This window comes from Rhineura floridana, chromosome 2 (genome assembly GCF_030035675.1).
Source record: "Rhineura floridana isolate rRhiFlo1 chromosome 2, rRhiFlo1.hap2, whole genome shotgun sequence".
Classification (NCBI taxonomy): Eukaryota; Metazoa; Chordata; class Lepidosauria; order Squamata; family Rhineuridae; genus Rhineura; species Rhineura floridana.
In genome coordinates, this window is record NC_084481.1 from 8,935,983 (window position 1) to 8,957,933 (window position 21,951).

General features: G+C 43.5%; 1 protein-coding gene across 2 annotated transcripts in view; it reads left to right on the top strand.

Annotated features, from left to right (window-relative positions):
- The window catches only part of SPAG16 (sperm associated antigen 16), a 761,887-nt gene extending 740,992 nt beyond the window's left edge, over positions 1-20,895 (top strand). Inside the window, exon 16 of one of the 2 annotated variants that reach the window (XM_061607700.1) lies at positions 20,621-20,895. In XM_061607700.1, the coding sequence (XP_061463684.1) occupies positions 20,621-20,796 (176 nt within the window). In that variant the 3' untranslated portion in view covers positions 20,797-20,895. The remainder of the gene's footprint in view (positions 1-20,620) is intronic. The other variant, XM_061607701.1, reaches the window with a different exon arrangement.
- Positions 20,896-21,951: the final 1,056 nt, after the last annotated feature.

A 21,951-nucleotide genomic window follows, 5' to 3' on the forward strand; every position in this document is an offset into this window, starting at 1 on the left:
ATGGGATTTTTTTCTATGCAATCATGTTTGAAAATGGAAATGGACTGCCTTCAAGTCGATCCCCACCTATGGTGACCCTTTGAATAGGGTTTTCATGGTAGATGGTATTCAGAGGGGGTTTACCATTGCCTTCCTCTGAGGCTGAGAGGCAGTGACCGGCCCAAGGTCACCCAGTCAGTTTCATGGCTGTGTGGGGATTCGAACCCTGCTCTTCCAGGTCGTAGTACAACACTGACCCAGGGAAGAAGCAGGGAGGAGAGGAGGAGGGGGAGGAGATTGGGTGGGTGGGCACTGAGCAGAGGGGAAGCCCCTTTCCTTTCCAAAAGGAAAACATTGTGAACAGTATCATTCTTTTTCAGGCTTTCCCACACCTTTTTATTCTACAGCAGACACATGTAGCCTCCCACCCACATTTAAACCAAAGTTTTCCCTGGCCACATCCACCAGGCCTTTATTTCACTTTGGACAGTCATGGCTTCTCTCAAAGAATCCTGGGAAGTGTAGTTAGTGAAGGGTGCTGAGAGTTGCTAGGAGACGCCCTGTTCCCCTCACAGACTTCAATCAGAGTGGCTGGCTGTTAAAGCAGTCTGGCCTGTGGAGCTCTCTCAGTGGAACAAGAGTCTCCTCTCAGCACCCTTCACAAACTATACTTCCCAGGGTTCTCTGAGGGAAGCCATGACTGTCTCAAGCGAAATCAAAGTCTGGTGTGGGTGTGGCCCCCTGATTAGCCAAGCCCAGCAGCTGGGAGGCTTTTAGAATTCTGACAGTTGGTCTTACTGAGCATGCTCTGCGTTATCATAGGGTCCCAGCCAAAATTTATTAAATTAATTAAAAATCAGCCAGGCATTTTTTCAACTTTTAAACTGCAGTAGATGAAGGTCAGAGTATGGGGCAACATCAGTATTAGGATTTCAGGTACTCTGTGAACATGGCTGATTTTTAATGAATTTCAACAGATTATGAGAACTCTCAGAGAAAGAAGTCCAAAAGGGCTCTGAGGTTTTTTTCTCTCTTTGTAGACTTTGAACTCTCGAATCTCTCTGACTGTTTTGTGTATCACCATGGAAATTGAGAGGGTTGTTAAGCAACCGTTTCTGAGTTCAGGACTATAAGTTTTGTAAGGTTTTGTTTTGAAATGAGCTTATGGGAACCATCAGAATGGCATGGGGGTATTTTCAATTTAACATTGTGGAATGTGAAAAATCCCCCCTGGCTATAGTATACAGCCACTCTTGTGGCTGTATAATATAGTATATAGTATATAAAAAGAAAAGATGCATCTGGTAGGATTTTTTCTTGGCAAAACCATACTGGCTTCTGCTAATCACTTCATTGTTATGAAGATGCTTACAGATTGACTGCTTTATAATCTATTGTTGTATCTTCCTTGATATCAAAGTCAGACTGTCCTACACCCGCTTCTTGAAGATTGGGGCAACATTTGTCTGTCTCTAGTCTTGTGGCACTACACCCATTCTCCACATTTTCTTAAATGACATGAATGGTATTTTATTTAGTTTGAGATGCTTCTCATCAACTTTTGCTCCTAGACTCAGCGTTAAATTTAGAGTCCCAGGTTTCTGCAGTGGCCAGGAGTGCTTTTGCACAGTTAAGATTAGTGTGCCAACTGCGCCCATTCCTTGAGCCGTCTGATCTGGCCATGGTGACACATGCCTTAGTTACATCCCGCTTAGACTACTGTAATGCGCTCTACGTGGGGATGCCTCTGAAGACTGTTCGGAAACTTCAGTTGGTACAACGTGCTGCAGCCAGAATGCTAACTGGGGCTGGTTACAGGGACCATACTACCCCCCTGTTAAAAAAGCTCTACTGGTTGCCAGTCTGTTTCTGGACACAATTCAAAGTGCTGGTGATGACCTATAAAGCCCTATACGGCTTAGGTCCAGGCTGTTTATCAGACCATATCTCCCTGTATGAGCCTGCCTGAGCCCTGAGATCCTCAGGAGAGGCCTTTCTCTCAGTACCCACATCTTCTCAAGTACGACTAGTGGGGACGCGTGAGAGGGCCTTCTCGGTGGCTGCCCCTAGACTTTGGAATTCCCTTCCTAGGGAGGTAAGAATGACTCCCCTCCTTGCAGTCCTTCCGCCGACAAGCAGAGACCTTCTTATTCCAACAAGGCTTTGGAATTGAAGGCTAAGGATAGGGCATGAAGGGTGCTGCATTGCTAATGTCTGTTATATTATTTTTAAACCAGTTTGAACTCCTTTAGCTATATGTGTGTATGGTTTTAATATTGGAAATAATTTAATCTTATTTTAATGTAGACGTATGTTTTTAATTATATGTATTTTTATCTGGAAGCTGCCATGAGTTCCAGTTTTGGAAAAATGGCGGGGTATAAATAAAGACAATAATAATAATAATAATTCCACTAATGTGGCAATGCTCAATCATTTCATATGCAATGACATGAATGTAACTATGTATTGTCCCCATTGAGCCCCACTATATCTTTGTTATTTTTGCTTGTTTTATCATGCAAGTAGTTGGAAACAACAGTGTTGGATCTCAAAAAAAAGATGTTGGATCTCAAATCTGTCAGGAAACACCACCTTTTCACTTGCAAAGCCCCCTAAAGTTTGAAATGTGGGAAGTCTGTAATTATTAATTGGTAAAGGAAATGTACTTTGCACAAACTCCTGGGCACTTTCATCTATTCCTACTTCATATGCTCAATTTTTGCCCCTGGTATTGTGTTCAGATGCCATGGCAAAGTCCCAGCACAAATTAAGCTCTTGGCACTAAGGTTGTTTTATATGGGTATGTGTGAGTGAAGAAAATAAGGGGAGCATATTCTGTGGAATCATACTATCTTTGTGAAATTGTAACTAGATGATGACTAGATGGGAGTAGCAGCAGTTGGGAAATTCAACCAACTCACAGCTCATCCTGGACAATTAGCAAATTATCAGCCTAACAAATGATAGGCTGACACACATATATAAACGATATTTAGCACCTGAAAAACTTTGCTAGGGCAGGGTGTATTATAAGATAGTATTAATCATTTGTGAATAAACTTTCTAAACATTTGTCTTACACTAACAATTATAGTAACTGTCCCTTTCCTAAAGTTGGGCTGAAAAGTTCTGAATAATGGCACAGGTTAAACCATTAATGTTAAACCCTTTAAATTCAAGCAGCTCCTTGATACTATTCACTTTAGTACATCTTTCTGGAGAAACAACAGATTCCTCTCTACATGCATAGCAAAAATCAATGGTGATGATCAATATCTCCCTCCGCAGGTAATAAAATGCCAAACAGCATTTCTGTCTATCTATATCGATCCTACAGAAATGCTTTAAATTAGTTCTGATGTGTATAAAAATCATTTCCTTAATGATCAAAGCTTTTCTTTCTCCCCATGACATGTTATTTCATATCTACTACACATAATAAATGCTGGCTTCCTTCTCTGTCTAGCTATACTTATACTGGATAACTAAAATTCATGTAGGACAGTAGGAATTGCAAGAAATGATTGTTTTCATTCCTTTGAAGACTGTTTTGCTTATGCATTTAAGCAAAATCTGAAAAGCAATTCTTTTGATTTATTTCCAAATGACATTTTAATGGCTTTTATTACTTTCTTCCTTTTACTGGGGGGGAAAAAGCTCCCACTTTGGTCTCCTAGTCTCAAACACTCTTGGATGAGACCGATTATCTGGATCCATTTCAGTCGGGTTTCAGGCCTGGTTTTGACACGGAAACAGCCTTGGTCACTGACCTCTGTCAGGAGAGAGACTCTGTTGATTCTCCTTGATCTCTCAGTGGCTTTCGATACCATCGACCATGGTATCCTTCTGGGAAGACTGGCTGAGTTGGGAGTGGGAGGGACTGCATGGCGGTGGTTCCGCTCCTACTTGGTGGGTCGGCTCCAGAAGGTGGCACTTGGGGAACATTGCTCGGCACCTTGGACTCTCCAGTATGGGGTTTCACAGGGGTCTGCTCTGTCCCCCATGCTGTTCAACATCTACATGAAACTGTTGGGTGCAGTCATCCGGAGCTTTGGAGTGCGTTGCCATCAGCATCTCTATTTCTCCTTTTCATCTTTTTTCAGGTGAGACTGTCAATGTGCTGAACCAGTGCCTGGCTGCGACAATGGGCTGGATGAGGGCTAATAAACTGAGGCTCAATCCAGACAAGACTGAGATGCTGCTAGTGGGTGGCTTTTCTGACTGGATGGTGGATGTCCAACCTGTCCTGGATAGGGTTGCACTCCCCCTGAAAGAGCAAGTTCGCAGCTTGGGGGTTCTCCTAGAACCATCTCTGTCACTTGAGGCTCAGGAAGCCTCGGTGGCACAGAGTGCCTTCTACCAACTTCGGTTGGTGGCCCAGCTACACCCCTATCTGGACAGGGTTAACCTGGCTTCAGTTGTCCATGCTCTGGTAACCTCCAAGCTAGATTACTGCAATGTGCTGTATGTGGGGCTGCCTTTGAAGACAGTTCGGAAGCTTTAGCTTGTGCAAAATGCAGTGGCCAGATGGGTAACAGGGACCAGACAGTTTGAATATATAAAACCAATTCTGGCCTGCTTGCATTGGCTGCCTGTATGTTTCTGAGCACAATTCAAGGTGCTGGTTTTGACCTATAAAGCCTTACACAGCTTAGGACCACAATACCTGATGGACCGCCTCTCCCGACATGAACCCACCCGTACACTACGTTCAAGATCAAAGGCCCTCCTCCAGGTGCCTACTCGGAGGGAAGCTGGGAGTCTGGCAACAAGGGAGAGGGCCTTCTTAGTGGTGGCTCCCAAATTATGGAATGATTTCTGTGACGAGGTGTGCCTGGCACCAACACTGTTATCATTTCGGCGCCAGGTCAAGACTTTCCTCTTCTCCCAGGCATTTTAGCATGTGTTTTTAAATTGTTTTTTAATTTTTTTAAATTGTGTTTTTAAATTGGTTTTTGTGTTTTAAAATTTGCATATTTGTTTTTATTGTTTTTAATTGCTGTAAACTGCCCAGAGAGCTTTGGCTGTGGGGCGGTATATAAATGTAATAAATAAATAAATATACTGTACCACTCCTGATACTAGGTGCTAAGTGCTGCAAAACCAGGAAATCTCCAGTTTTATTTCAGTATTTAGATTAAAGATTATAACTTCCATTATATTTCAGTTATGCAAATAACATAATTAAATATAGGAAACATGACTAATTATATCCTCACTTATCCACACTAATACATCAATCTAATATGTGAAGTGCACTCAGTGGAATTGTTTTTTGCAATTATACTACAAAAATACTGTAGCATCATTTCAGCCATACCGCTTTTAAAAAGATACTGTAGATTTTAAAAGCAAATCTGCCTGATGAAAAAGTGCTGCAACATAATTAATATTGTAGGGGAAATCCCATATTTCGAATTTGACTTGACACTTGTGCTGATGGCCCACCCTATACCAGATGTCAGTGCAGGAGATCCCAGAGGGGGAAAAAAGCCCTGCTGGGAAGCCAACTAGCTGGGCATAAAAGTAACAGATGATCCCCACTGTGTTTGCACACACACTGTCTCTCTCACACACATGAAGCAGCTAGCATTCAGCTGCTCTCTACAAAAAAGGTTTACTTATCCCTGGCAGGTTTACTGATACTTGCCTACTTATGCAAGTTGAACTGGGGAGGGGGGAATGACTTCAACTGGGAGAAGACAATAGTGGAGAACTGCACTGTGTCCCCTAGCCTTCTGCCGACATGAGAAGCTGTTGTAAGAGGACCTGTTGACATCAGGGTATTAGAGGAACTGCACTTCACATGCAAATTTAGCTGTGTCTTGGGCATGTGGCATTGATACAAGAACTGAATGAACCAAGAATAAGGGTGGCAGGAAGCTTAACTGGTTGCCTCAACTGAGAATTCTCCAAGGGCAACAGCTACTAAATGTAATTGCCCCAAAAATGTCAGCTAAAGCTGCTTGGACAAAGCTTTGTTGGTAATTAATATAGCAAACTTTGGTGCTAATAATATCTGTGAGCATCTCATGGTACAAAAATGATATGTGAAATTGGGGGGGGGGTGGCAGGATCATGTGACAAATGCAGCCTTCTTCCTTCCACCATGGGTAATTTGGCTTTATCAACCCAGCAAATTAATCTTGTCTACTTTTGCGTTCTCAAGGAATTTGTCATGCAGTAACAAATTAAATTAAACTGCAGCAGGATTTTAGTTTTAGCAAACAGTTCTTATGAGGAGACAGATTGCATATTGTATATAGCCAAAGTGGTTCTATTATTTTTACTTATTTGGCACCAGTTGACTCTGGAAGATGAACACGGAAGACATATTTATCCTTTCCATTCCCAGCTGGTGTCAATGGAAGAACAAGATACATGTTTGTGTAAGTGAATGAGACGAATTACATCCTCAGTGTGCATGAGACTGAAAGAAAAGGAAAGTATGGGAGAAAATAGTCCCCTTTTTTCTACTTCTTTTTTGGGGGAGGGTAAAGATATTTCCTAATGGGAGCAGGTGAGAATGTGTTGGATATTTGTGAGTCCAATGACTTACTTAAAATGGGCTATATTAATCCCCAAACAAAATACAGTTCCTCATTGCAGATTGGGCATGTAGTAACATCTAAATAAAAAATGAATGTTTATTTTTATTTCAGAGAGAGATTCAGGACATAAGATGTTTACCAATGAAGTAGCAAGTTAGCATGCAGAAGATCTGAAATTATGGTCTTTGCTAAGTTCATGTCCTCCTTTTTCTTACACAACATGATAGAAAATAGGCATCTAATCATTCAAAGGAAAGGTGAAAAGCAGGGAGAATGAAAATGCAGACAGATTGTCCTACAGCCCTTGGCCACTCTCTGGATAGCCTGACAAGCCCTGGGGAGCCCTGCCCGCCTTTCCCCACTCCTCAGCAGATCCACTGAGCAGCAGGAAAAACATGGCTGTGTGGGGACAGCAGTCTTTTGGGCATAGGAAGGCTTTAACCATCACAGCAACAACACTCTTGATCCAGCCAAGTTTGCTAATAGCCTGACAGCAATCTCAGATATCAGCAGTCTTGTAGAGATCGGGAACTCTGGCACTGAGAAACATTAACCTCAGCACTCCCAAACCAATGAAGATTGCTATTAGGTGCGTGTCAGACATCACTGTTTTGGGGTATTGGGACTTTAACCTTCCTTCTGATCCAGCCAAGATTTTTTGTCTTTTGAGCTACTAAGAGCAGCACGGGGACATTAGGAGCACTGGGGAAGAGAGGATGGGAGGGTAAAGCCTGATTCAGTCCAAATCACTCTCTCTGTGCTGCTGTAGCACCATGGAGATAGCAATCTTTTGGACCAGGAGCACTGGGGGGGGCTTTAACCTTTCCTCACCCCATGCTCCCAATCCAGCCAAGACAGTTAATAGCAGCACAAGGACAGCAATATTTTCCCTGCTTCCCAGCTGATGGCTGGTTTGTGTGAGAGAAAAGTGTGTGTGTGTGAGAGAGAGAGAGAGAGTGAGAGTGAGAGTGAGAGTGAGAGAGAGAGAGAGAGAGAGAGAGAGAGAGAGAGGATATGAGTTAAATGTGTGTATGTGTTTATAGCTCCACCCACCACTAGCGCAGTCATGCCCACTGGCAGGCAGCCCAGCCCACCTCTACAACTGTCCCTCAGGGACAAAAAGGTTGTTCACTTTCCATTCTAAAGGTCTGTTTCAAAGATACAACTACATCACTTGATTTCTCTACATTGTATGATGCATAGCTGAATGGGTAAATTGACTACATTGAAAAACCTTTTAGTTACAGGTAATTGAGAAGGATATGAACATTCTGTCTGGTATTTTATCTGTGATGACTCTTTTATACATGCAAGTTGCCAGTTATGGTGTAATTATTACTGAAAAACATGCATGTGTCCAGCCCTCTTCCACATCCTGCTGAAGACTATTCCTAGGATCTCAGTCATGTATGAGCACAAGTTGTATTGCCATCAGTATACCATAAATCAATTGAAATGTGCACCTGTTTGGTGCCATTGAAGGCTTTACAAAATAAGGTTCTTATGGAGTGTAAATTAGAAAGACCTCTGTTGAGCGGTAAGGTGATTGCAGTTTGTACTTATAGCGAGCCTGTCCTATAAATATGCATGCAAGTTATATATCCTTTACCCTTTATGTATTTTACCAAAATATATTTTTGAAGATATTTGAACAAACATATTTTAAAGGAGAACGCTCACATTATAATTTCATAGGTAATTTTGGAGCTGTTAATTTGAAAACATTTTTAATCGACAGTGAAATCCCAATTTGTTCTCACTCCCCTCAACAAGAAAATCTCTTTTTGGAGGAAAGGATGGAGTAAATTTACATTATAATGAGCAAATTATTCAGAGCAAGTGGATCAGTGTTGACATAAAGGGTAATGGAAAAGAGACATTCCCATTTTGAGCCCTTTCATTTCCATTGTCTGTCTTACATATTCGCTTTCCTGCTACTGAGTAAATACGTTACTTGCTTTATTCAATCAACAATTGCAAAGCATTGTAACTTGGCTAGAACTGAATGCATATGAGAAGAGCTCCCTATCCGTGCAGACAAACACACCAAGGGAGGCAACAAAATCTTTCACTGGATGTTCTTGCTGCTGCTGAGTTCCTAATTTCTTAGAATACCATTGCACCATCTAGCCATGCCTTTATGTTTTGCTTCTATAATTTATTTTAACTGAGAAATATTTTGTCATGCAAATGGGACAACCGAAATGATTACGGGACTAGAGCACATTTCAAGGAAAAGCTAAGACATCTAGGATTTCTCATACAGAAAGAAATGATTAACTAGGAACCTAATAGAGGTTTATAAAAACATGAATAGCATAGGGCAGCCTTGCCCGGCCTGGTGCCCTCCTGATATTTGGGGCTACAAGTCACAAAGCCCCAGCCAGACTGGCCAATGGCCAGAGATTATGGGATTTGTGGTCCAAAACATTGGGGGGGGCACCAGGTGGGAGATGGCTGGTATAAAGATAGTGACTAAGAAGACATTTCTCGGCCTCCCTGATTATACTAGAACTTCAGGGTCACCCCATGAAATTGCTGAGCAGTAGATTCAAGAAAAAATTAATTAATTATTTTAATTAATTGGCACAGTGGAATCGTACAGCACTACTCATACCTGTAAAACTTCTCCATATTGTACACCAAGGAAACCCAATATAGAAAGATCAAATTCTTCAAAGCCAACTGTGCAAAAGAAAATTATACAAATGTAGTTTTTCTCCTGTGCATGGAAAGATGATATCAGGTGGGTAATTAGCTCCACCTAGTGGTTGAAGGCAAAAGAGTACTGCTGACGTTTTATTGTAGATCCCTTCCTGGTCTGTGCCTGCTCCGTGCTCAGTTTTCTCTTTTGCCTTCACACGAAAGTGGTGGGATCCTCTCTGTCTCCGTTGGTTCAGGCTTGTATTGTTTGTTTGTTTAGGTTTCATGTGTCATTTTACTGTTGTTCTTTCCCTCCGTGTGTTTTTATTCCTCTCCCTTCTAAAAAAAAGTTTTTTTAAAAAAACAAAAAAAACCCAGTTCCTTGTGTCTTTCCCTCAAAGCCTTTCTCCGTGGCGAGGAGCGACTAGCCCCTCCCCGCAGCTCCTGGGGCCGTCGGCCTCTTCAGGCTCCCTCTCCAGCCGAGTTTGCTGCCGTTTAGGTTTCGGACCTACCGTCTCGGGAGAGGAGCCCATGCAGATTGGGGGGGCTAGACCGCGATTGACAGAGGAGGAGAGGGAAAGACGTCGGAGGGAAGGACTGTGTCTCTATTGCGGAAAGTCTGGACACCTCGCCAGAAATTGTGCAGCCAAAACCGGAAGATCCCAGCCGCCGGAAAACTTCACATCCCAGCTCTCGTAGAGGCTAGAGAGTTGGGGGATGCCACAGACACTGAGCCTCTGTTACAACCCCTTCCTTCCCAAGGGGCCCTTCTGTTGCCCATTCGCATCACCCTATCCTCAGGCAACAGCTTCTCAGCCAAGGCTATGATCGACAGCGGAGCATCCTCTTGTTTCATAGACCGAGAGTTGGCGCTACATACACCATGCTATTCCCACAAGAGAACTGAGTCAGCCGTTGGCAGTGGAAACTATAGATGGCCGGCCTCTGAAGTTGGGGGGGTGACTCGGGTGACTTAGTCCGTGGAAGTGAAGGTCCCTGGGCATCGGGAAGAACTGTCATTCTATGTGGCGTCCTTGCTGCGTTTCCCGGTGGTGTTGGGTATGCCTTGGCTGGTTAGGCACAACCCCACAATCTTTTGGGATGAAGCTGTGGTGGTTTTTACCTCCAAGTACTGCCATCAACATTGCCAGCCTGAAGAGGAGCCACAGGTGTTGGCAGGGGCGCCTCCCCCAAGGGAGATAACTTTGCCCACCAAGTATGGGAGTTTTTGGGACGTCTTTGATAAAAAGGAAGCGGAGCAACTCCCTCCTCACCAGCCCTATGATTGTGCCATTGACTTGGTGCCTGGGGCACGCATCCCCGCCGGGCGGATCTACTCTGTATCTGAACCAGAGTTGGCAGCGTTAAGGGAGTTTCTGGACGCCAATTTGAAGAAAGGCTTCATTCGCCCTTCACGGTCCCCAGCTGGTGCACCCCTGCTGTTTGTGAAGAAAAAAAGGGGGGAAGCTCCTTCCCTGTAATGATTATCGAGCCCTAAACCAGCTCACTATCCCCAATAGTTACCCGCTGCCACTCATTAGGGAAATGTTGGAGAGGTTGCGTTCCGCCAAAATTTTCACGAAAGTGGACTTGAGAGGAGCTTACAACTTGGTGAGGATTAAGGCAGGTCATGAATGGAAGACTGCGTTTAAGACCCGTTATGGTCAGTTTGAGTATTTGGTGATGCCATATGGGTTGTCGGGAGCACCTGGAGTCTTCCAAAATTTTATGAATGACATCTTTCGGGACTTTGTGGACCGCTTTATGATAGTATATTTGGATGATATCCTGATTTATTTGAATACTCCAGAGGAACACGACTCGCATGTGCGTCCAGTGCTGCAGAAGTTATGGAAACACCATCTTTACGCGAAGCTGGAAAAGTGTGGGTTTGACCTAACCACGTTGGACTTTCTGGGGTATCAGATCTCTCCAGCAGTAGAAATGGACCCAGAAAAAGTTCATTGTGTACTCACGTGGCAACCCCCCAAGACCAAGAAGGATTTGCAACGCTTCTTGGGCTTTGTGAATTACTACCATCGTTTCATAGCCAACTACTCCCATCAGACCACACCGCTCACGGATTGCCTGAAGGGCTCAGGACCTTTTCAATGGACAGAAGCTGCACAAGAGGCTTTCGAGAGCCTGAAGCGAAGGTTTGATACCGAACCCATACTACAGCATGTCGACCTGGCGCTCCCTTTTGTGGTAGAGACGGATGTGTCAGACGTCGCAATCGGAGGGGTTCTTTTGCAACCAGCCCAAAAAGGGGGAGAACTGATGCCTTGTGCCTACTTTTCCAGAAAGTTAACCGACTCTGAACAAAACTACACTGTGTGGGAAAAGGAGCTATTAGCCATTAGAGATGCCTTTGAAGCCTGGAGACACCATCTGGAAGGGGCACAGCATGAAATTGAGGTGCGCACGGACCATCGTAATCTAGAGAGTCTTCATACCGCCCGTAAACTCAATCAGAGGCAAGTGCGCTGGGCTCAGTTCTTCGCACGGTTCCATTTCAAAATTCATTATATCTCCCAAGCACAGAATAAGCGGGCTGATGCCCTCTCAAGGAAGCCAGAATTTCTGAGGGATCCCACCCCAAGACCGTTACAGTACATAATCCCTCCCGAGCGGGGAGTAGTAGGGGCCTGCCAAGATTCTTGGGAAGCTGAAGTGCGTGAAGCGCAACAACAGGACCCTTTCGTGCAGGAGCAGTGGGTCGAAGAGGGTGCGTCACCCAAGGTAGAACAGAAGGACCTTATATGGAAGGATGGCTTACTGCACCATCAGGAACCTGTTTATGTGCCCCCCAGAGAACTGCGAGTGAGGGTACTACGTCAGTGCCATGATGCCCCCACGGCAGGCCACTTTGGGGTTTTTAAGACCATTCAAGCTGTCACTCGGGAGTTCTGGTGGCCCAAGGTGAAGAAGGACATAGAGCATTATGTTCGCTCTTGCCCCACTTGCATGAGGGCTAAACATGCCACTGGGAAGCCACCGGGGCTACTGGAACCCCTTCCTACTCCAGGAGGACCTTGGCGAATGATTACTATGGATTTTATAACAGACCTTCCACCTTCGCAGGGGAAAACCACAGTTTTGGTGGTCGTTGATGCCTTCTTGAAAATGGCTCACTTCATTCCGTGCACAGGGCTCCCAAGCGCTCAAGACACTGCCAAGTTGTACGTGCAAAATGTGTATCGGCTGCACGGTCTGCCAGACAGCCTGGTTTCTGATCGGGACACACAATTCACCTCGCGTTTTTGGCAAGCATTGTGGAAGTTGCTGCAAAGTGAGCTGAGACTGTCGTCTGCCTATCATCCCCAAACGGATGGGCAGTCCGAGAGGGTCAACGCAGTGTTGCAACAATATTTACGTTGTTTTGTGGGGTATCAGCAGGACAACTGGATGTCCTACCTGCATTTAGCAGAATTTGCCTATAATAATGCTGTGCATTCGCACACGCAACAGACTCCTTTCTTCGCCAATTTTGGCTACCACCCCCAAGCCTTCCCTGCCCCAAAAGACAGTCTCTCAGTCCCAGCCACTGACGATTACTTGCAGGAACTTCATGCTATGCAACAGCTACTCCAAGAGCAACTAGAACAGGCCAAAGCGAATTACAAACGTGCAGCTGACCAGCATCGGAGAGAGGGGGACCTCATACGAGTGGGAGACCAGGTCTGGATCTCTACACGTTTCCTAGCTATGCCTGGCCGGTGTCGTAAACTGTAGGATCGGCGTGTAAGGCCCTTTGAGGAGGAGACACAGATTAACCCCGTGGCTTACAGACTAAAATTGCCGCCCACCTTCAAGATGCACCCAGTCTTCCACAGGGCATTGTTGACCAAGGACACTGCCCCCGACCCTCACCATCCACGAGTGGAGCCCACACCGCCGTTGTTGGTAGAGAGGGAGGAGGAATACGAAGTAGAACAGATTTTGGACTCACAAAAACGCCGAGGGCGTCTTCAGTACCTGATTCATTGGAAGGGGTATGATCCAACTGAACGGTCCTGGGAACCAGAGGAGAATGTGCACGCTCCGACTTTGGTGAGAGAATTCCATGAGGCTTATCCAGAGAAACCTAGACCTCAGGGGTGGCAAAGGTTAAAGCATGGAGGGGGGGATGATGTTGCACTGCAGCCAACTCAGAAGGGACAGGAAGGGGGGAGGCATGAGTTTCAGGTGCCTCCGCAGCCAGAAGAAGCAGAGTTGGGGATTGTTGTGTCTGAGCAGGATCGTGCGGGAGGGGGGCAGCCTGCTCTCCAGCCAGTTCCCACGAGTAACGCCCTTTCCGAGGAGCCGAGCGCACTGCCCCCAGTTGATGCAGAGGACTTATGGGGGGAAGCTTCAGAGACAGTGCCAGCTCCTCCCTTGCCAAGCAGTTCCCAGGAGGATTCCAGTGTGGCACCGCCCCCTGACCTCGAGCCCGTTGCTCGGGAGCAGGTGTCTTCAGATGAGCCGTTGGATGCGCGTCCCCTGTTTCCTCGTTCCCGTCACCGCGAGAAACGGACAGGGCAAAGACAGGAATTACGAAGGAGTCAGAGATTACGTTTGAAAACATTTCCTATATAAGCCTGCCGCTCCCAGTGGGGAGTCGTTGAGTCAACTTCCTTCACACGCTGCAGAGCATGTCTAGAGTATAGTTAGGGACTCTAGTGAGTTAGCGTAGGGTTTCCTATGAAGCGCAATGCCTTTGATGTATCCATTACTCTAATAAAACAAGATTTACTTGCACACACACTCCAGCCTCATTCTTTCAGCTCTGGACGGGACACAGTTCAGACCCAATGAGCGTATATATGAAATTAAGATGTTTTGCTCCAACCAATATGCATAACTTTACACTTGTTTACATTGAATTGCCTTTGCCATTTTACTGCCCATTCACTCAGTTTGGAGAGGTCCTTTTGGAGCTCTTTCCAATCCCTTTTTGTTGTAAACACCTGCTGAAAACCTTTCTGTTTCTTTTGCAATAGGTGACATTTGTTTTTATTGTATTTTAATGATTTTATTGTATGATCGTTTGTTTTGTTTTTAACTTGTAAACTGCTTTGATGTTTTTAATAAAATAGCGGTATACAAATATATTTATAAATATAAACAAATAAATAAACAATTTAATATCATCTGCAAACCTGGCCATTTCACTGCTCACCCCTAACTCTAGATCATTTATGAACAAGTTAACAAGCACTGGTCCCAGTACGGATCCTTGGGGAACTCTACAGCCCTCCATTGGGAGAACTGTCCATTTATTCCTATCCTCTGCTTCCTGCTACTTAATTAATTCCTGATTCACGAGAGGACCTCTCCTCAAATTCCATGACTGCTAAGTTTACTCAGTAGACTTTGGTGAAGTACCTTGTAGAAAGCTTTTTGAAAGTCCAAGTACGCTTTGTCAACTGGATCACTGAGACAGGACTTGCCCATGCCGCTTCAGCAAGACTTGCTCTTATATATGCTTGGTTATTTTATCTTTAAAAATACTTTCTACCAGTTTTTCAGGGACAGACATTAAGCTAACTGGCCTATAATTTCTGGGATCCCCCCGGATCCCTTTTAAAAGATTGGTGTTACATTGGGCAATTTCCAGTTCTCAGGTATGGAGGCAGATCTTTTGTTAGAAGATCAGCAATCTCACATCTGGACCCAGCGACTTGTCATTTTTTATTTTGTCTATTAAGCCTAGGACTTCATCTCTCATCACTACTATTTGCCTCAGTTCTTCAGACGGCCTTTCTGCAAAAGTTAGTTCAGGCACACGCATCTGCTCTATATCCTCCACTGTGAAGACAGATACAAACAATTAATTTAGCTTCTCTGCAATCTCCTTATCCTGCTTTAGCACACCTTTGACTCCCTTGTCATCCAGGGGTCCAACCACCTTCCTAGACAGTCTCCTGCTTTGAATGTATTTAAAGAATTGTTGGTTTTTATATTTTTAGCAATTTGCTTCTCAGATTCTTTTTAGCATCTCTTATTGTCTTCTTGCATTTGTTTTGCCAGAATTTGTGTTTCTTTTTATTTTCCTCATTCAGACAAGACTTTCATTTTTTGAAGGAAGTCTTCTTGCCTCTAATAGCTTCTTTGACTCGTTAACCATGCTGGCATCCTCTTTGCTCTGGGCATACTGATTTGCAACATACACTCCAGTTGAGCTTGTATAATTGTGTTTTTAAACAACTCCCAAGCAGTTGGGAGAGATTTGACCCTCTGGACTTTGCCTTTCAACTTTCTTTTTACCAATCCCCTCATTTTGGGGAAGTTTTTTCCTTTGAAGACAAATGTGACCATGTTGGATTTTCTTGGCAATTGGTCATTAACATGTTTTACATGTATGTTTAATTTAATAACACTATGGTCACTGTTCTCAACTGGTTCAACAACACTTACATCTTGCACCGGGTCCTGGGGCTGCTTATGATTAAGTCCAGGGTCGCTGAGCAACTTTTCTAGGGCACAGTTATTTAAGGTATCTGGAAATTTTACCTCTATGTCATGTCACACATTACTACAACATTTTCTAGTTTGGATGGTTCCTCTGTTTTATTTTTCATCTCAAGAGCTCTTTCAGCATTTTGGTCAGGGGGACAATAGAACATCCCCAGTGCTAAGTTACTCTTGGGGACTGGTATCACCATGCACTACAATTATGTGGAGCAGTCTGCCTAGCTTTCTGGATTCAATGCCCCCTTTCACATACAGAGCAACAGCACCTCTAATATGTCCTTCCCTGTCCTTCAGATATAGTTTATATCCAGGGATAACTGTATCCCACTGGCTTTCTCTGTTCTACTAAGTTTTCATTTTGCTCACTATATCAGTGCTGTCCTCTGAAACTAACTCCTAATCATTGTCATGGCCCCATCGGAGGACTCATCAGACGAGGATGACTCAGGAGTAACAGCAGCAGACCCAGAAGGAGAAACGGAGGAAACTCCTGAGAACCCAGCTCCTTCTCCCCCTCAGCTGCAGAGCACCCCAGACACAGCTGAAGCCCTTCAGCCAGACGCAGAGAGTGAACAGGATACTCCCCCCTCACCTGCAGAATGTAGACAACAGAAGGTCAGGCAGAAGAGGGGCAGGCCTGTCCACTTAAGGCCAAAACGCTGATGGCTCACACCTGCTGACAAACCTGCTCCTTAAAAGACAAACCTTGGCTTCAGCTTGTTGTTGACTACAACATCAGGCGTGGCTTTGTGTGCTTCCAGATTCCCTGAACCTTATCTTGGACTAACTCCTTGGCAATTGAACCCAGACCTCTACTGACATCACTTCTGGACTTCGGGCTTGGCACGTAAGCTTGGAAAGGCCCTTGCCCTTATCATGCTTCATCCTTGTTAGCCTGGCAGATTTATGACCAGGCTGCCAGCTAAGGACTTTCCCGCCCTGGTAAATACCCAGGAATTTCCAGCCCCACCTGCACTGCTGTCTTGGTGCAGAGCCGACAATCATCTAGAAGGCAATGAAAGTTTTAATTAAAAGTTTTAGTACAATTTTTCAAAAAGATCAGTGTTAGTTGATTGTTATTTCTTATGGTTAAATGCAGCTCTCTGAAAGCCAACTAAGAAACATAAAATAAAAAATATATATACTTTTTACTGGTTTGAAAAGTTGAAAAGATATTAGCCCTCTACCAGATTCTGTACTATAGGACACCAAGTGGGGGGAAAGGCATTTGTTTGCCTCTTAGTGATTGCCTATGGAGTCTGACTGCAAGTGAAATCCATATGTAATACTTCTGTCAGCAAAGACTTACTAGAAAAAAGCTTATAATGGATATTCACATCTGCTGCTTTGGACACCCTAATCCATCGTAGGGATCTTTGCTGTGTCAGACTTTGTTTTAGATGAAGTAGCCCAGTAGTTATAAATGTGTGTAAATTAAAGCATATTTATCATGCTTAGGCTGGCTTCTCTTATGTGTACAAGTATCAGTATCCCTCGTCTAAGTGTAGAGTGTGCAGAAATATGCTGAAAGAACTTGTGAAGTTAAGCAAAACTCAAAATCTAAAGCAAATTTTCCTCAGCCCTTCCATGCTTTGTGTTCTCTGCTCTCATCATCATTGTTTCCTTGCTTAATTCCTTTTTCTGTTCTCAGAGCTGTGTAGCTGGAATTCAGCATAGTGTGTCCTATAGCAGAATTAATAATGTAGTCTTTTTTTCCCGATTTTGTAAATTTGGTAAACCTTCACTAAAAGAATTCTGAGCAGAGGAAAATCAGCCACATCTCCAACGTGTAAACCCCAAGAAAGAGAAAAGACATTAGATTGGATCCAGATGAACTAAGTTGAATTTAGGTCCCATTGAAATCAATGGGTCCTGTTAGGCATTACTTGAATCCCATTGATTTCAGTGGGAACAAAATGCAAAAGAACAAAAGGGTGCAATCCAAACCCTGGCCACTACCTGGCAGGGCTTAACAGAGCAGTGGAGCTATCGCAATATCCATAGCCCTGCCGCACATGCTGGCTGGAACAAAGGGGGTAGAGCCTGGGTCTGGTGCAGAGATCAGGCCCAGATTGGGCCCAATGCCATCACATGACAACAGAGGGGGACGGCTCAGCCTCTGTCCACTCCTGGAGCACACCTTTTGGGGCTTCCCACAGGTTGTCACCAGCAGAGATCCCACCAGTGGCACTTCTATCTGTCCCCACATTCAGTGAGTGGAAAAGGAAGATCCACACCTATAGAGACATGCTGTTGTCACCTCACAGGGGAAGACTGGCAGGACTGGGTGGAGAAGAACCTTAGCCCAATCCAACACACACAAAGGGGGATGGAATTGCACTTTAAGTTAGTTTGAATCCAGCCCATTGTCAACTGAAACTTCTATCTAAAATTCATATAAAAGCTTTAGATATGCACTTACTGAGTAACCTTGATCACACTATGGTCATCAATAAAAAAAAGTAACCTCAGATTCTTCTGCTAAAGTTAGTCATGGCAAAGTTCCATTGAAAGATTAATGGTAATAAACTTCACAGCACTGTTGCAAAGATACAAGAAATAAGAAAATGTGAATATCCATCCTGAGTCATAGGGATAGAACAGACTGTAAATGGAAATAAAATCAAATACCAGAACACAGCGAGTCCCACTGAAACTACGAAACAAGTTAGTTGCAATGATAAATCCCACTGGTTCAACTGGATCAAGATTTCTTGTATGCATGTGCCCCTATCTTCAGAATGGCAAATTGCTGTTGAGGTCTGGGACTATTTCTAAATTAAGGAGAAAGAATGGCACAACAGAATCCAGCCCTATTTTCCTCACACTTTCTCAAAAACTAACACAACACTATTCATTGACCTTGCAAAAATTTCTTACGGTAAATTTTTAAACCATACAGCAGGACATATGAAGGGCTTATATTCTTGAGAGTATTTTGAACTTTCTGCTATACCCCAAAAATTCTTGTAATCATTCCTTGAAATGCAATGATGTCTTTCTTGAAAGGACCACTTCTACTTTGAAATGAATTTATTGATTTTTTTGTTTGTACGTGAAGCTCATGATTACACTTAATTTCTAAGCAGTCTCTCAGGTAAGTTAAGAAAGTAACTCAAATATATAACATACTATATGCTAGCTTAGTTTTATCTAGCTGTATAAGTGATCTCTCTACCATCACATATTGTACATATTATACATACACAGAAACAGGGGTACCTTATGTTTATGTATTTGATATTTTGAGATGAAAGCTCTTACTGAGCAACGGATAACAAAATAAGTTAGAGTGTTATCCAATAAAGCGTTGGTTCTAAAATTGTCTGGGTCAATTACATCCTATCTTATTTCTATCTTATTGAATGTTTACAGCATTTCTTGTGGCTTTTAGATGTTCAGCCTCTTTAACAAAATCAGTTTTCCATTTGAAAATTTGGTATATCACTAGCAATTTGGATTCGGATATCTTTGGACAGCATCACAATGTACTAACAGATCCCCCACTTATTAGAGAGAACAAGTGGGAGCCTGTGAAAACTCATGGTTGGGGCAGAGATATGAAAGAGAGAAGACTTACTTGCCATCCCTCTTCCTTTACTCCCCAAGAGGCCTAGCCAGGTGAGTGGGTGAGCGAACACCAGGGATGGCGATGCTACATTCCCAAAGCTTTACAAAAGCAGCACTGAGCCTTCTAACAGTACCCTGCTCAGTGTCTCCAAGTAACCCAAGCATGTGGGAAGACCCTCAGGGGACTGAGTGCACATTTGAAGAGTTTCCAGATTCAGTGCTGGGCCTCCTCAGAGTCCCTTTGCTTGGCTCCCATGATGGGTCCAGTGTCAAAGGAGATGTGAGCTATCTCTTCCAACTCTTGACCTTGAGACTTTCACAGGTTCCCTTCATAGGAACCTCTGCTTTGCTAAAGGGAAGCTAGTGATAAAGCATGTACTTCTCTTCAGCCACCCAAACATTCACACTGGAGTGGTGAGCTACTAGCAATAGAGGGCAGTATGTATGTGCAGCCTTTGGCCCAGACAGGCTTTTGAGTTTGTCATGAGGTTGGGGGGGGGGTCATTCCAGTCCTTGCTAGTTTTTGGCATATGTTGTGGATCTCTACTGTTTCTAGGTAGCTTCTCCTACCCTCCTTGACCTCCTCCCCTTTTTTGCCCTCCACATCCACATTTCTGAGGGGCAAACAGATCAATTGTTTTTACAGAGCATGTGACATAATTTATATTTTAAATACCTAGTTGCACTTTATATCCAATGAAATACCTATTTTCCTTGATCCATATCCTTGCATACATTATACAATAAATGTGCAGGAGGGGTCTCCTATTCAGCTCAACATGGAAGCTCTAATCTGCCAACTCCATTGCAGGGAGGGGCATTTCAATAAAGAGACTTCTGTGCATATGCACTGAGCATTCTCTGCTTCTAAACGATTGCTGGATAAGTGGCTGTCTTCTGTTTGGGGTTGGTGTTTGCCTTCAATACGTAGCAAACTGGCATGCTTTCATGACCAACATTTATATTCCCTTACAACTAAAATCATTTTTATACATATATCTGTGGTAAAAATATTCTGCAAAAAAATGATTTGCCAGTTAATTTTAACACAGATTTATTTCAGTTTTTAGTTCATAATTTTGCTTCCTTATCCCAGAATATGTACAGACTGCAATAAAGATATATTGAAATAAAGGCATTTCAGTCTTTCATTACACAATAGCTCCTGCAGTATTTTTCTTTACTTGAATGGTAATGTGAAATCCTCATTTTTATATAATCATTCTGAAATCTAATCTCTTTTAAATATTGATTTTATTTGCTTTTTGTGTTAAAAGAGCTTGATTATCTGCAGTCACAGTTATGTGCAGAAAATTGATAAACTGAATGTGAGAGTACACAGCTTTAAGCATGGAGCTGCCAAAATTGCCTCTGTACATTGTCTTCCAGACCTCTGATCTCTTTGTTCTACATTACAGGTTGCATTGTAGCTCTGGCAAGCAACGATGGAACTGTGAAGACCCTAGAACTCAAATCGGGTAATCTTTCCAGCTTGGTGGGCCATGAAGATGAAGTTCAAAGCATCATATTTGATCACAAGGCAGAGCATCTGGTCTCAGGTGGCTCTGATGGCACCATTCGAATTTGGAACTGAGACATTTGTTCACTGTTCAGTGAAATCTCACAGAAATGTTCCAACAACTTTGCTGTGCAGGTGGCTTAAATGTATTTCTATTATATAAAGTAAAGCAAAGTTTTCATATATTAGTTTAATTAAAAAAAATCTTCACTTCTTTTTTGCAATTATGTCTGTTTATTTGGCTATAAAGAATATATCAAAAGAAACTTACCATTTGGCATTTTCCTGGAGAAATAGCTTACAATGACGCCTAATGACAGAGGAGACGAATTGCAGGGGAAATGATTCCCCCCACCCACCCACCCACAAGGTATTACAGCACAAGGCACAAGAAAAAAAATCTACTTTTCTAGAAACACTGTTACGTTGCACTTGTGCTAGCCTCTGAATAGATCTACACACTGGAGTTTAATATATATCTGCATGCATACACACACACTGAATGTAGTATTACTATTTTTAGTAGTAATTCTGAATGGCAGCAAGACAAGATTTTACAAGTTTTAGACCAATGTCTTGACAGTTACCCTTTCCTCATCATTCAGTAGCTGCAGAGAGCCTCAGTCTATCCACCGCCACTTCCTGGAACGTAAGCCCTGCAGTCTGGACTGATAGGACTGTCTTGAAATCGGCAGGGGTTGTTTTGTTTTGCTTTTGCTTTTTTACAGAAAGGATTTGTTAAATGTAAAACATACTTATGGGTATTTTGGAAAATACCTTCTGTCTAAGGAAGGTCTCCGAGGGTAAACATGGTCCCACTGACTGAGTAGATGCATAGGATTTGTTTTCTTCGCCCAGAGGAGAGGCACGTTCCGCCTGCATGATGCAAAATGCGAATCGTTGACTACTGTCCGTGGTGCTGAAGGTTTCCCGCTGCTTGACAGAATGTGCTCCGGAGAAGCAGCTGCCGAGCTGCTGCTATCCAAGGTTCTGAATCCTGCTGAAAGTTGTTGCCGTGCTTGAAATTCACACATTCACTAACATTCACTACCATTTGTTTTGGGGAGAAACTCTAGAAAACAGTACGGCACGATGGTGCTGCTGACTGCATTTCCGTCTGGATTGGCTCTAAGCTCCAGCATGCTGTTGCCGTTCCTGGAATTGGAAGCATAGCACATTCTCCACCCTTGCGTGCCTTTTTGCAGATATACAGAGTGTAGTGATCTGGTG